This window comes from Arachis hypogaea, chromosome 7 (assembly GCF_003086295.3).
Source record: "Arachis hypogaea cultivar Tifrunner chromosome 7, arahy.Tifrunner.gnm2.J5K5, whole genome shotgun sequence".
NCBI classification, from domain to species: Eukaryota; Viridiplantae; Streptophyta; class Magnoliopsida; order Fabales; family Fabaceae; genus Arachis; species Arachis hypogaea.
The window spans coordinates 3,256,116-3,270,332 of NC_092042.1; the positions used below are offsets into that span (position 1 = coordinate 3,256,116).

Here is a 14,217-nt window from a genome sequence, read left to right on the forward strand (position 1 = left end):
GTTTTGGGGGTGGTTTGCTTGGTTTCTGAGGAATGCTCATCATTGTCCTCTTTTTGTTTGGCGCTTTTGTGTTCGCCCTTTGTGCGATCGCACTCCATCTGTCGCAGGAGTTCGGCCATCCTTTGGTTCTCGGCTCTGAGGGCCTCATTGATTGCTAATATCTCTGGTTGGTTGATGTCGGAGGGAGCATGGCTTTGCTCGTCCGCCATTATTTATGTCCTGCAAAAAAGAGGAGATAAAAAATATACAGAGCAAAAGAAAAATGGGGTTAAGTAAACTGGGCCCCACGGTGGGCGCCAAATGTTCCTGTGTGGAGAGTCGATTCCGAGGTATAGCACGTCCTGGTAATACGCATATTGGCTTCCCTTGGAGTGATGAGGATGGAACGTCGTCTTCCTCTGGAGGGGCGGCATTGGACACCTGAAAAGGGACTCCAACACTCAAGTAAGTGCGAGTGTGAGAGAGTTCAGGAGAAAAACTAGAGTGAATTACGTACCTACAACTTGAGTGAGTAATTCGTATATATTGGTGTTTGTTGAGGGTGGTTATGCGGATTTATTAGACTGGATGAGGCTTTCATCCGTTATGCGCTTCATTTTCGGAATTGAGGAGAGATTTGGGGAAAGTTCATGCGTTAGTTCAGTTCCGAGTTTGTTGTTGTTTGTTTTGCCTTACCCTAACGGATCAATGGGCATTCCAAAGTTCGAGTCTTTTCTTCTTCGTCGTCGTTTCAATGTCTATTTCTTACAGTTTCATCATCTGGGGTAGCATCAAATAATCGAATTGTTGATAAAAGAATCGTGGTATTTCGAGCTTTTTCAGTTTTTTCTTTTGTTTCTTTTGATCATCTTGATATGTTAGCTTTTGTTTTAGCTCGAGAATTTGAATTCGGCTTGGAAATTGGCACTGTTATGTTTTGTTCTGCTTGTCTCTCTCTTTCTCTTTTTTGCGGTGATTTTTTGTTTGTATTGAATTTGTGAATTGCATTTATCATCTTCATGCAAAATTTTTAGACGTTCGGTGTTTTTTCATTCATATCTTAGATACACTCTTATGGCTGCACCTCTTTATTTTATTTTTCATTCTATTATTCACATTTATAATTAAAGTTAATAATCAAATTAGTCCTGAAAAAGTCACAAAAAAAATCCTGAAATACGGAATATTTTTTAAATTTGTTTTTTAAAAAAATTTCAATTAAATTAATCTTTTAAAAATTACGAATTAGTTATATTTATTTTTCAGTAATTTTATTAACAATTTTTGTCAATAATTAATGATATAAAACGTTAATTGATAATATACATAATGCTTGACATGTCTAACTAAATATATTCATAAAATTTATTAATTTAGTCTATTTTTCTTAATTACATAAACTATATTATAACATAACAACTAAATTAATAAATTTTTATAATTATATTTGATCAGCATCTAATTAGACATATTAAATATTATATATACTATTAGTTAATATTTTACATTATCAATCATTATTTCAAAATTATTAATAGATTCAATTAATTCATAATTTTAAAAAAAATAATTTAATTAAAAAAATCTTTTAACAATGAATTTAAAAGATAATCTATTTTTCAAGAATTAACTTCACTATTAACTCTTTATAATTATCATCTTTTTCCTATAGTTTTCCTTGTTGTTTATATCAAACAGGCCCAGTGGCCCAGACCCACAACATCAACGACGAAAAGCAACGATCCAGAGACCGCGTAGCCAATCTAGCTTCCAGCCTCCGCCCTTCCCGTCGCGAGCTCCGCCACCAATCGCCACCACAACCAAATCCTCGGCCCCCCTAGCCACCTCCATCAAAGTCATCTCGAAGCCCCCTTTTCAGGTTCATCCTTAGAATCTCTCTCTCTCTCTCTCTCTCTCTCTCTCTCTCTCTCAATCTTATATATCTCTGATTCCCTTTGATTCCTATGGATTAGAGATTTCATATTTCTTTATATGCAACCGTTATAATGTGACTCTAATTCCTGAATTATTCAATTTCTCTGTTATGTTTGTAATCTGAAGACAACCACTGAATTAGGGTTTCTTTTGTTTGTTTTTAGTTTTTTTTTTTTTTTTGTCTGAAACATTTGAAGCGGATAATCCATGGGGAAAAACGAATTTCTTACACCGAAGGCGATCGCGAATCGAATCAAGGCAAAAGGGCTGCAGAAGCTTAGGTGGTACTGCCAGATGTGCCAGAAGCAATGCCGAGACGAGAATGGGTTCAAATGCCACTGCATGAGTGAAAGCCACCAGCGCCAGATGCAGATTTTTGGCCAAAACCCCCATCGGATTATCGAGGGTTATTCCGAGGAGTTTGAGACATCTTTTCTTGAGCACATGAAGCGCAGCCATCGGTTCAGCCGCATTGCTGCCACCGTGGTTTATAATGAGTACATCAATGACAGGCATCATGTTCATATGAACTCCACTCAGTGGGCAACTCTTACAGAGTTTGTCAAGTACTTGGGTCGAACGGGGAAGTGTAAGGTCGAGGAAACACCTAAGGGTTGGTTCATTACGTATATAGATAGAGATTCTGAGACCCTTTTCAAGGAGAGGTTGAAGAATAAGAGGATCAAGGCAGATATGGTGGAGGAAGAGAAGCAAGAGAAGGAGATTATGAAACAGATCGAAAAAGCTGAGCAATTGATGCAACGGTCAGATACCACTGAGGCTGATCAGGCTTCAAGGGTCGAGGCTCCAAAGGAACTAAATGTGGAAGATGGAGTTAAGATAGGATTTTCTCTTGGCGCATCGGCTAAGCCTGTGATCAAAGAGAAACACGAGTCATCGAAGAAGGTTGTGTTTGATGAGGATGAGGAAGATAAATACAAGGAAAGGAATCCAGGAAATAGTTTGAAGAGAAAAGAGAGTGGAGGTGGAGGAAAGTCAACCTTGGAAGAATTGATTAGGGAAGAGGAGAAGAAAAAGGAGAAAATCAACAGGAAGGACTATTGGTTGCATGAGGGAATCATTGTTAAGGTTATGAGCAAGGCCTTGGCAGAGAAGGGGTACTACAAGCAAAAGGGTGTGGTGAGAAAGGTGATTGACAAATATGTTGGGGAAATTGAAATGCTTGAAAGCAAGCATGTGCTGAGAGTCGATCAGGAAGAGCTTGAAACTGTGATTCCACAAGTTGGGGGCCGTGTAAAAATTGTCAATGGTGCATATCGTGGATCAACTGCGAAACTTTTGGGGGTGGATACGGATCATTTTTGCGCAAAGGTGCAGATAGAGAAAGGTGCCTATGATGGCAGGGTACTCAAAGCGGTGGAATATGAGGACATTTGTAAAATAGCACAATGAGTTTGATGAGAATAATAACCAAGTGATTCTGTGTTAAGTTGGTTGAATAACATTGTTTGTTCTTATGTATCCGTTTGTAGTTTATCAGTTTTATTCGTATGAGATCAATCATGACGATAATCTTCCCTGTTATAAGATTGAATGCGTGCTTGATTGGCAATGGAGAATCTTTTTACTTTCCGGTAGTAAGAAAATTGCGGGGAGATGGTGATTGTAAGCTCCAAACTACAATGTTATACGCGCAATTAATGAACTTCTTAACTTTAGAACGTAATGGTTCAATGTTCATAAGGTTGAGGTGTTGTTCTTCTGCTTACATGTATATACATTCGATTATTCTTATATATCAGTTGCACATATGAAGAAAAAGGTTATGATTATGAATTTCTTCTGCTTCATTTTATTAAGATATAAACTGTAGAATCTGAGAATTTCTTACTCAAAATTAAAAGGTTTATTTTGGTGTCCAAACTACACTTTTTCATGCATAGTTTATTGAATTTCATGAGCTGATTAAGATAAATCTTCACGCCAATTTGTATATACCATGTAGTATGGAACAGGACGACTTAGAGAAGCGATGACGCCACTCAGTTATTTTCAGAATCTATACTTCCCCTTTTACAAGATTGAACATGACTCAATTAGATGAATCATCAGGTAAGAATAAACAAAATCAGAGTTATATTTATTACATAAGAACAAAAAATAGTAACATGTAACTCGATACATTAAAACAAAAATAAACCTTTGATCTACTACACCCTGCTGCCTTAATCTACAAAATATATCTTGACAACTCAAGTCAAGAATACCAAAATTTGTTCTACCGATGAAACACTAACAGAATACAAGATATTCAATTACAAAATTTTAAAATGGAAGTGATGAATGATTGGGCTTAAATGTTGATCATTGCCGGGCGATTTGTTTCCTCCGGTCTGACAAACTTGGAAAGCACCTTCACATCACAAATCCAATGGAAGCATCAAGAGGTAACTGCTGAAAACATGACATGAAGTCGGTCAGCAGGCGAGTCGTAGGAGCTACACAAATATAGCAATTGAGAGCTCTTATATGCACTACTTAGTAGTTAGTACACACTTCTCTTATATACCTATTAGAAGTGATTGATAAAAAGTGAGAGAAGATAAAAAATTTGTCTTTTATATCATAAACGAAAGGTGTACAAGAAAGGTGCACAATAAAAGTGGTACAATTCTCCATTGACAAAGTATTAATGAGTGCCATATAGCAGTAGTAGTTGATAACATCAACATTCAAGCCCTGAGATGGCCAAGACAAGCACTAATGATCTTATGATTAAAAACGGAAAGTCAATTTATATATATCTGTAGATAAATAAGTTATTATAGCTTCATGCATCACTTAACAACAGTCCAACTGAGGGACTTACTTTGAAGATGTTGCTATGAAGTTTCAGATATCCTGCTCATCCATCTCCTCAAGAATAACATATTTGCCAGCAGAATCTGTTGTGTGAAGTACTGCCACCTCGCCCTCACTAAAATGGCCCTTCTGAAGCTTCAGATATCTAAAATAGAAAAATAGATCGAAAAAACATATAAATAAGCATAATAAAATTAAAGGAAAAAGAGTTTTGGAAGACAAGTTTGTTGATGACTTACTTGTACCAGTTGAATAAACTGACACCAAACAGAATAGTGCAGAGACCGAGTCCTTTCACCCATGTAAATTTATCATGAAAGTACAATACCGCAACCTATACATAAACAGCATATAATCAGAAAGTGCAAGTAAATCTACAATCAGCAACTGCAACACTAAGAAACCGCTATCCTATTCGAACATAACATGCAACAGTTATAAAAAAATATAGTACTAAATTAATTCATATACTGAAGCAATGTAATCTTGACAGAATGATACCGAACGGATCTGGTAATAAACATACAAGATTAAGAGAGACCACTGGATATTCATATCAAAAGATAAGAACAATATCGAAACGTAGTTCATACCAATATGGTGACGGCCTCCTTGACTACCCCTGCTATTGTGACTGTGACTGCACTGGTTACTGAGACCAAAAAATATTCGGTTAACACCTGGAACAAGAAAAAATATCATATAGTTGCCTGTTGAGACTGTAAGTTTTAAGCAGAAGAGAAAGAAAAGAGAAGAAGAAGGATTATTAAACAATATGGACGTATTATTCTGATAGAACATGATGTGTTTACGAGAGAGGAATACTATCTCTGTTTATAACGAAGTGAAATCCTAATCCTAGTTAAGTAAGGATTAAGGAAATGATCATGAAATAAGTAGATATCTCAGGTAATCCTAGGAGATATGATTTGATATGCTGAAATATGATAGAGACATTACAAGATATTCTCCTTATTTCTAACAAAGCGTATCTCAAAAAAGTCAATAAGAAGCTAGTTGTGTTAGATCAGAGCACAAATGAATCTTGAAGGGAATACCATTACCATGAAAAAGGCAAGAATGCCCCCCAAAATCATCAGGAAGAAACTTTGAGTAATATGCCTTGAATCATCAAAGTATTTGTTGTTATGGAGTTCATGCCATGGATCTAATGCAAGAGAGAGAAGTGCAGTTGCCACTGCCATTACTGGTGCTACATAGCTCATAAGCGTAAGTGGATCTTTTAGACCTGAAACATTTGAAAATGCACATAAAGGCTTTGCTAGAGACTATAATAGAACTTATAAAATTTGTATTAGTGAAGTAAGGGATAAAGGACACTACTTACATCTAAGATTCTAACATCGAAAATATCTTTTGATTTATCTCATGAAGTTATCCTTGCCATTACCTATCTCCTAGATATCAATCCTGGTTGAGATTTTAAGCCTATTCATTAAGGTCTATATATATTTGCCTTCATCTCCTAAATATACTAAGGAGTATGGAGGATTTAGTTCAACATATGAAATGAATAAATAATGGAGAGAGTAGTGACCTATGTAAACTAATTTATTGCTATTTACAACTACAAATGGTGTACAATGATCTCTTAAACATCTGCTTTAGTTTTCTAGCAATCATATGATCTCTCATGCTTAGGAATATTTATGATATCTTAGGTATAAAGTACACATCTACCCTTTTTTTAAAGTACATCTGCATTTTCAGTAAAGGCACAAAGATTCTACTATCAATTTATACAGGAACAAAAAAAAAAAGGCACTAAGTTATATTAAATTTAAGGGTTGATTGACTGAAACCAACAAGAAATAAATAAGCAAAAGATTATTTTAACTAATAAAGTTTATCAAATATATTTTAAAAAATCTATTATGAATGAAGATGTGCCTAATGATTCATGTGGAGTTATACAGGGAACTTACCATAGGTTTCTTTCTTCAATTTGGTTTTTGTGTCAACATGCACAAGAAGAATGAAAATTAGGTTCCACGGCAACAAAACAAGGTAAGAATACTAGTTACTAAGGGCACAAAGAAAAATAATGAAACTTTAATGTGGTTCTGCAAGTGCTCACTTGTATTTTATACATACAGACTTTTTAAGCAAAAGAAAAAAAATGCAAATATCATACCTGCAAAAGGATCTGGGTCATACACCAGCGGAACCCAGACATAACAGCAGCAAGCATAACAAGTATAAACCCCCATAACTGAAATTCTGTCTCCTTTGCAACTGCAGTGCACAGAAATAAGATGGGTATGTGTGTGAATTCTCAATGTGGTATGTTTTCCTAATGCTTGAAAAGTTCGCTGGGCAAGCTCCAATTGAAAATTTAAAGTCAAGAAACTTGTAATCGTGATACTATATAGAACTGAGAAACATTCACCATGACGGTAAAAAAGAATCAAAGCCCAATATTAGTTGAAATATTTAACTGGTTCACTGTTCAATAGTTTGCTAAACAATGTTGAGGTATTAACTGGAAAAACCAAAATTCAGAATGGACTAGGAACTTCCAAGAGCACACAAAGACATAGGGGGCCATTATAAATTCTGATAAACATTCCAAAATATCATGGAAAAGCAAATTAAGTAAATTAACAATGTAAGATCAACTCCTCTCCAGAAGCTATTTCACATAAAATATTACAATGTTTCAAGAAATCGCATATTCAACATGGAACAATATGATGGAACCATGGAACTATTAATAATTAGCATCCATATTCAGCTAATCTTTGTTAATGCCAGTTGGAAGCTATATTGCGTCAGATGTTCTGATTTTGAAAGTGCAAATAAATGCAAATTAAAACGAGAAGCTCTTAGACTGAACATGCCTGTTAGTAATATGCCGACAGAGATGACTACGATGATGCCAGATAGTTTATAGCTTGGTGCCTCCAACCTTCCAACAAATATTTGACAATTCAATGGCAAAAACATGAATTGAAACGACTGACTTGTTTATATTTGAATACGCACACAGATGACATATGAGGAAAAGAGAAAATTACCGGAATGCAAAAGCAAACAGAAGGAGAAAAATTGGAGCCCCAGACTTACACTGCCAGTGGAAAGGACAATGAAGTTAGGGAAGAAGAATAATATCTTCTACAAAATAGAGGGCGATGTAGTGAAATGAGATGTGACATTACAAAAGAATTTAAACAAATATTTCCCTCAGGTTACATAGAGAAGAACAGAAATATCACCTACCATTGTAGCAAACGTGACAGAGATGGAAATTAAAGATGCATTGCTCAGGTTAACATCCAATGCTGTTCCAAGAGCAGTCGGCACAACTGTGAAAGGCAAAGTCCATCTGTGGCATTAGTTGATAGAAAAGTTAATATAACGAGTGATGAGATTTTTGCATGAAAAACAGCTTCACTGTAAAGAAATGACACAAGATTTTTTAAATTTAAAAAAAAGGAAAAGAAGGAAGGGGGAAGGATTTTTTGTTTTGGGGGGGGGGGGTAACTATAACAGAAACGTGGCATGCCTTCAAATATCCCAAGTAGTGTTATAACTATACATTTTGTTAGTACTTTCCAAGTCAGAATAACAACTACAACAAAGAGCAATGAACTACAACAGTCAATTACACAAACTTAATGACCAAAAATTAAAAAAAAAAGTATCTAGAAGTTTTAATATGGAATACCCAATCAGCATAACCAAGTGAGCAGATAACAATAGCGATAATGAGATAGCAGAGTTCAAAGGCTACCTTTCAAAAAGTAATCCCTCCAAGACATGACAACACCAGTTTGAAATTTATGAGACCAGCACCAGGTAATAATCCTTGATAGGACACCTTGCATTATGAAGTGGAAAGTATTCATCATATAAGGAGCCGGGAACTTCCCCATATCAGCTCCTAATAGAGTTTTATTGTACCTGTTCAAATTAGTAGAAAAACAAGAAAATGCGAATCGTAAATAACCTTACATAGTGTATCTATGCATGTGATGACCACTTGTATCAAGAAGAAACTTACAGGGTCAAACAGAGACTGAATGTGTACCAAATAAGAATGAAAAAAAAGGTCTTTAAAATATATCCCACAGAAATAGGATTGCGGGAGCTTTTCGCCAAAGATCCATGATCTTCCAAGGACATGGAGGAGTCAACATGAGTCAGTCCCCCTGTAGGCCTGTTCTCAATATCAAAAGGCACATGCTTCTCAGATCCATTTACTCTCCGATGAATTGAATCTTCATCCATGTTACTAGCACCATACAAAATGCTATGCTGAAACTTTAGGTGAAACAGTCTCTCCCTTTCTAAAGGTCCTCTTGGTAGCTCCTGATGAAACAATAATTCAAAACCAGGGTCTTCGTCCACAAGATCATTCCTTGCATTTCCTAATTCCCGATTCAAATGGACTTCTTCGTCCGCATCACACCAGCTTGAAAATGAAGGCTCTCTGCCAAAGACAGAACCTACTCTTCCACTGTTGCCACCAGTGATCCTAGCAAACTTGCCCTTGTCAGAATCCAATTCACTCTGTACCATTTCCTTCTGTATGTCGAATTATTGCCATTTATATACTCCACAACAAATCCAGCATACTCTTTGACCAAAACCAACTACTTAACCTCACTTGGGTGCATAACAAAGCCAGGGCATAAGCTGCCTTCTAGCACAGGACCTGGTTTCATAATCAAATTCATCAAATTACGCCTGCATGATGGACTTAAAATCATTGATCAGTAATCAAAGAATAAACAAATTAAACATTGATTGTCATTACATCTTAGAACAATAAGCCAAGATATTTTTAAAAACCAAAAGAAACAATTGCTCCTTGACAGCCACCACCATTTTGCAGTTAGATTAAGCTGAATGTTCATAGAAGACAGGTACATCTTCCCTATTCATCTAAATGAAGCAATAATGATATAAACATTGATTGCTTAGAAACTACTAGGAAAGATCAATTCTTCAAATTTTTTATTGAAATTAGTTTATGCTAACTATGCAATGTTAGACAATGCAATGAAAATAACAATAACAAAACACGGAATGTGTGTGTCAGAGAGAAAGAGAAGCTAAATACAAATTATGGTGGTTATTTTCTTCAATCATTGGGACCATTATGTATTCGTCTTGAAAACAAAGATACAAGGACCCATTGGAGCTAAAGCTAGCTCGCACGCGACCAATATGATAAAAATGCAAACTTTGGGATCAAAAACATTTTTTTTTATTTATATTTTTTGTTTGTATATAGAAATCATCATCCATCCCAATTCCATAACAATAAGAAAAGACCCACGATGAATTAGTTATTGAAATGAACATTTGGCGGGGAACAAAGAATGAAACTGACCTAAGGAAGATTGAGAGAGAGAGAGAGAGATCCAATCTGGTTCGGTGCGATCAAGCTTTTTTGTGTGTGGAAAAAATCGGTCTTTGAGATGGAATTGGATTGAATGTCGTTATTGTTTGTTGAAGACGGCACCTCAAATCATATGAACGTCAAATTCGTTGTTCATATTTGTGAATTCTGATTTTTGCATTCTGCAGCTAAAGCTTAATGCTTTCAGCTTTGAACAATGTCAAGATAACTCTACTTTGCATTTTTAGTTACATTATATTGTAAAGATTATGTTGTAATTAAATGGTACATTTTGCAATATGCAAATATTCCCTTTTTATATATTTAGTAATTTCATTTGTTTAATTGTAGAATTGTTAATAAGAGACAGTATTTATATTTTTTTTATAGTTATAGAATTTATACTTTAAAAGATATATAAAAGAACATCACTATCAATATTCACATAGTTGATTTACAAATGTACCAAAAAAAAATACTGTAAAAGTTTAACATATTTTTTTTAAAGTTATTTCTATAGTGCTTATTATTTAGGATTGAATTTTTACCGAATTGTTTTTATAATCTATTAATTTTTAAAAATAAAGAAAAAATAGGTCATTCTGATTCGCAAATATTTAAATTTTTTAAAATTTGAAAATATATTTAAGTTCTTGATCCTTTTAAAATATAGACATATTGATTTTTCATATTTATTTGGGTCTGATCAAACGGGACTCCTGTTGTACTAACCTAGTTGATATGAATGTATACGTGAGAGTTTTTAAAATTGGATAAATTAGACTTAGGGATCAATATGTCTAGATTTTGAAAAACTCAGAAACTTAAATGTATTTTTAAATTCTTAGAGACTTAAATGTGTGCAGACCAAAAAATTAAGAATCAACTTATCATTTTCTCTTAATTTTTTTATATTTTTTAATTAAATATTAACTATCTAACTTATTTTTTATAATTAAACACTATACTTTTAGACATTATAACAAATATTTAAAAGAAAAAAGTGTGCACTATCAATATCAAGAGTACATGACAATTTTTCCTATTATACTTTTCAATTTTTATTTTTCATTTTTGATTCATTGGATAATTTGGAGAAAATGTTCACCCAAGAATGCCCCTATCAAAGACAAAAATGGAGGCAATAGAAGCAAGTGGGGTGACATGTGAGTATGTGACTAATTTGAAGCAGCAATATTCTATTCTACTAAAGTTGATAATTTAGGTTAGTAGTGAGGACCATGTGGCATCTTTAACTCTTTACACCTTCAAGTTTCAAAGATATTTAGATTCAATGGGCCCCACATGTTCCTTTGCTCAACTAAAAAATCTTCCACAGTGCTCAATGATTGGCTTCTCACTGCTTATAATCTTATTCATCTTCAGATCCACACAGTGTCACACACTTCATCATATTCATCTTCATCTTGGTTTAGTGCAAAAAAAATATGGAGAGTGAATTGGTGAGGCGCAGAGTTAACTTGATTGCTTCCCATTTTGCATCAACTGATGACATCTCAGCTACTCATGTTCTCCCTATGGTAATTAATTTATCAATTATTTTTTTTTATTGAAGAAATTGTTTGAATTGATCAATTGAAATTATGGATTTCTATTGACATGCTTGACAAGTTGATACTAAGTGGGGAGCAAGAATAGTGAACTTGTGTTCCTCAATGAGGTCATATGATTAGAATCTTAGGATCATGTTTATCATGAGAGAATCTAACTAACTGAATATGATTTGGGTATCTTATGTAAAGTAAATTCTCTTTTGTTTCATTTTTGGATTCTCTCTAAAGGGAGATAGAGAAAATTTATTCTTTGAATCAATTGATGAGATTCACACATAGCATAGTAAATTGATATAAGGTTGGATAATGTTTTCCTTTTTTGGTTTTAAGATTGGATGAATTGATATAATTGTGCATCTAGCTTTTCATAAATTCTTTGTGACTCTGCATAATTGCATATCTGCATTCATAGGTGGTAGTAATTGTTGAAAACTTGAAATCCAAGATGTGAAAAGTTCCTAAGCTTAGCATAGAGTTCTAGCAACTTTCAACTATATAAAACCAAAGAATTTTTTCTCCTCTTGTCTAAGACATATTTAAAAGGATTTAACATCAGATCTATGTGTTTCATAAAGACAAGGAATTAAATTAGTTCTATACTAAGATACTAATTCAGAATTTCCATGTGCTTCTGTTTTCTAGCATTTTTTGTATGATGTCTTATATAATAATCTTTACCCTTTTCATCATTAGTATTTGTATGCAACTTGTTTTGTTAATTCATTTTCATTCCCTTTTTCATCAGAACTGCAGTGGTAGTTTGAACTCTGTGCTCCGGCGATGCGATAACAAGGTGTATTTCGCGCGCCAATCATCTGAATCTTATGGTTATTTCATGAGGCAGATTTCAGCTGAAGAGGTAATAACAACAAATTTCTTATTGCCTGAAATACTCCTTCTATGTGATTCTTTTTCAGAAGAAGAAACTTAGTAGCATAATTAATATGAAAAATTTTGCAGGGTGCTCCAACTCCTAAAACTTTTGGTTCTGCATCTGATCAGAGTCCTGCTAACACAAGAGCACCATGTTTTGCTAGACCCGAAAGTACACCTTGTTTTGCCAGACCCGGAAGAGCACCGTGTTTTGCTAGACCGGCGAGAACTGAATCGGATTACTTAAGTTCAGTCGTTCAACCATTGGCTCCAGTGCAGGGTGGTGAATTTAGTACACTTGAACCTCCTTCATTTTCTAGGCCAAGAAAACCGCTACCGCGAGTAGACCAACTACATTCTGAAATTAATGGTTAGTATGTTAGAGATTTGAACCCAAAAGTTATTAAAATGGAAGCATGTTACATTTATAAAAATTTTTCTTAGCAGGAACTGAGTGGTCTCCGAGGATGGATGTCGCGGAATCAAAAGGAAAATATGTTATCACAGTTGAAGTTCCAGGAGTTAGGATCAATGACATAAGAGTGGAGGTTGATGATCAAAAGTAAGTAACCATTTCTGTTATAATCTTCTCAACTGAAGGAAAGGGTAAAGCTTAATAAAATGTTGCATAATCTTTTTACTCAAGTCACTATTGAAGTCTCATATGTGATCCAATTTATGCATACGCATCGAAAAGTAAGTCTTATCTGACTAGATGGAATCGACTACATTGATCAAATCAAATTATGTTAATGTATGTGTTCAAACCATTTCTTATGATATATGTTTCATAAAAAGTTGTGAAAGAAAGAATGGTAGGTAGAAAATCAAAATGTTTAACAATAATTAACATTCTTGGTTATGAATTGTGTTAAGTTTTTGACCTACTATGTGAACTGTGTGGCAGGTTATCTGTCAAAGGTAGACGCTCTACTAGCTACTTGACAATTGCAGGGTCTCCGAATGCCTCGTTTTCTTCGTATCACAAGCGCGAGATACTATATGGACCATGCGAGGCGGTCTGGCCACTCCCTTCCGGCGTGAACAAGGATCATATATCAGCTGAATTCCAGTGAGTGAAACCTTATAGTGTTATTTAACTTGTTATTTGTTGACTATTTAAGATTCATAACTCTTGAAACTAGCCACTGATGCATAGTTCATTACAGAGTTAATAGTATTCTAAAATCAAATTTTCAATTTCAGCTAGAAAACTAAGTACAATCATGATTCATAAAGACTCAATATCTCACAATCACATAAGTACATTTGAACTTACAAAAGAAGTGTTAGTGTTTGATTGAATCTATGTTAACATTCTTCATCAATAGTAGACACATGTGAATTGAAGCTGATATTTCTAATCTTGTTTTCTTTGTTTCTGAAATTTCAGGGATGGATTTCTTCAGATAATAATTCCTAAGATTTGAATGAGCAATAATGTTGATTGCAGCCAAAACATATTTTGGAGCATTTGTTTGGTTATGATCATATCATATCATATCATAAATAGATCATAAGATAGGCTATGTTGTGCTTTAGAAATGCTTTTATTTCTTCTGTACCAGTTATGTCTGTCTATGTCTTATTTTATATGCCACTAAACAAAAGAATTTGGCTGAACCTTAGTATATACATATTTATGGCTTAATTTTGATTGATCAA

At 34.4% G+C, this 14,217-nt stretch overlaps 3 protein-coding genes across 5 annotated transcripts; 2 read left to right on the forward strand and 1 right to left on the reverse strand.

Moving 5' to 3' along the window:
* The first annotated feature begins 1,656 nt into the window (after positions 1 to 1,656).
* LOC112702009 (KIN17-like protein) lies at positions 1,657 to 3,618 on the forward strand. Its single transcript, XM_025752847.3, has 2 exons — positions 1,657 to 1,858; positions 2,079 to 3,618. Exon 2 carries the CDS (start codon positions 2,122 to 2,124, stop codon positions 3,325 to 3,327), a length of 1,206 nt encoding a protein of 401 aa, XP_025608632.1. The 5' UTR covers positions 1,657 to 1,858; positions 2,079 to 2,121; the 3' UTR covers positions 3,328 to 3,618.
* A 370-nt stretch (positions 3,619 to 3,988) lies between these two features.
* LOC112702010 (probable sugar phosphate/phosphate translocator At1g06470) lies at positions 3,989 to 10,332 on the reverse strand. Of its 2 annotated transcripts, none has more exons than XM_025752850.3 (13): positions 10,097 to 10,332; positions 8,762 to 9,447; positions 8,492 to 8,661; positions 7,978 to 8,063; positions 7,776 to 7,825; positions 7,599 to 7,666; positions 6,893 to 6,993; positions 6,684 to 6,696; positions 5,802 to 5,986; positions 5,331 to 5,417; positions 4,977 to 5,071; positions 4,745 to 4,882; positions 3,989 to 4,326 (listed from the first exon to the last, which is right to left on the reverse strand). In XM_025752850.3, exons 2-12 carry the CDS (start codon positions 9,277 to 9,279, stop codon positions 4,768 to 4,770), a joined length of 1,488 nt encoding a protein of 495 aa, XP_025608635.1. In that variant the 5' UTR covers positions 9,280 to 9,447; positions 10,097 to 10,332; the 3' UTR covers positions 3,989 to 4,326; positions 4,745 to 4,767. The 2 variants fall into 2 exon arrangements, with proteins under 2 accessions (XP_025608635.1, XP_072055079.1); XM_072198978.1 differs by having other exon boundaries at positions 3,989 to 4,329.
* Positions 10,333 to 11,281: 949 nt separating this feature from the next.
* LOC112702011 (uncharacterized) lies at positions 11,282 to 14,217 on the forward strand. Of its 2 annotated transcripts, none has more exons than XM_025752852.2 (6): positions 11,282 to 11,646; positions 12,425 to 12,538; positions 12,640 to 12,922; positions 12,997 to 13,114; positions 13,460 to 13,624; positions 13,946 to 14,217. In XM_025752852.2, the coding sequence occupies exons 1-6, from the start codon at positions 11,554 to 11,556 to the stop codon at positions 13,980 to 13,982; spliced, it is 810 nt and encodes a 269-aa protein (XP_025608637.1). In that variant the 5' UTR covers positions 11,282 to 11,553; the 3' UTR covers positions 13,983 to 14,217. The 2 variants fall into 2 exon arrangements, with proteins under 2 accessions (XP_025608637.1, XP_025608638.1); XM_025752853.2 differs by having other exon boundaries at positions 13,000 to 13,114.

Coding starts and splice junctions, on each gene's coding strand:
- LOC112702009 (XM_025752847.3), top strand. CDS start 2,122: ATGGGGAAAAACGAATTTCTTACACCGAAGGCGATCGCGAATCGAATC.
- LOC112702010 (XM_025752850.3), bottom strand. CDS start 9,279: ATGGTACAGAGTGAATTGGATTCTGACAAGGGCAAGTTTGCTAGGATC. Junction 8,064..8,491: donor GAGGGATTACTTTTTGAAAG/GTAGCCTTTGAA, acceptor TGCCTTTCACAG/TTGTGCCGACTGCTCTTGGA. Junction 5,418..5,801: donor GCATTCTTGCCTTTTTCATG/GTAATGGTATTC, acceptor TTCTTGTTCCAG/GTGTTAACCGAATATTTTTT.
- LOC112702011 (XM_025752852.2), top strand. CDS start 11,554: ATGGAGAGTGAATTGGTGAGGCGCAGAGTTAACTTGATTGCTTCCCAT. Junction 11,647..12,424: donor CTACTCATGTTCTCCCTATG/GTAATTAATTTA, acceptor CTTTTTCATCAG/AACTGCAGTGGTAGTTTGAA. Junction 13,625..13,945: donor CATATATCAGCTGAATTCCA/GTGAGTGAAACC, acceptor CTGAAATTTCAG/GGATGGATTTCTTCAGATAA.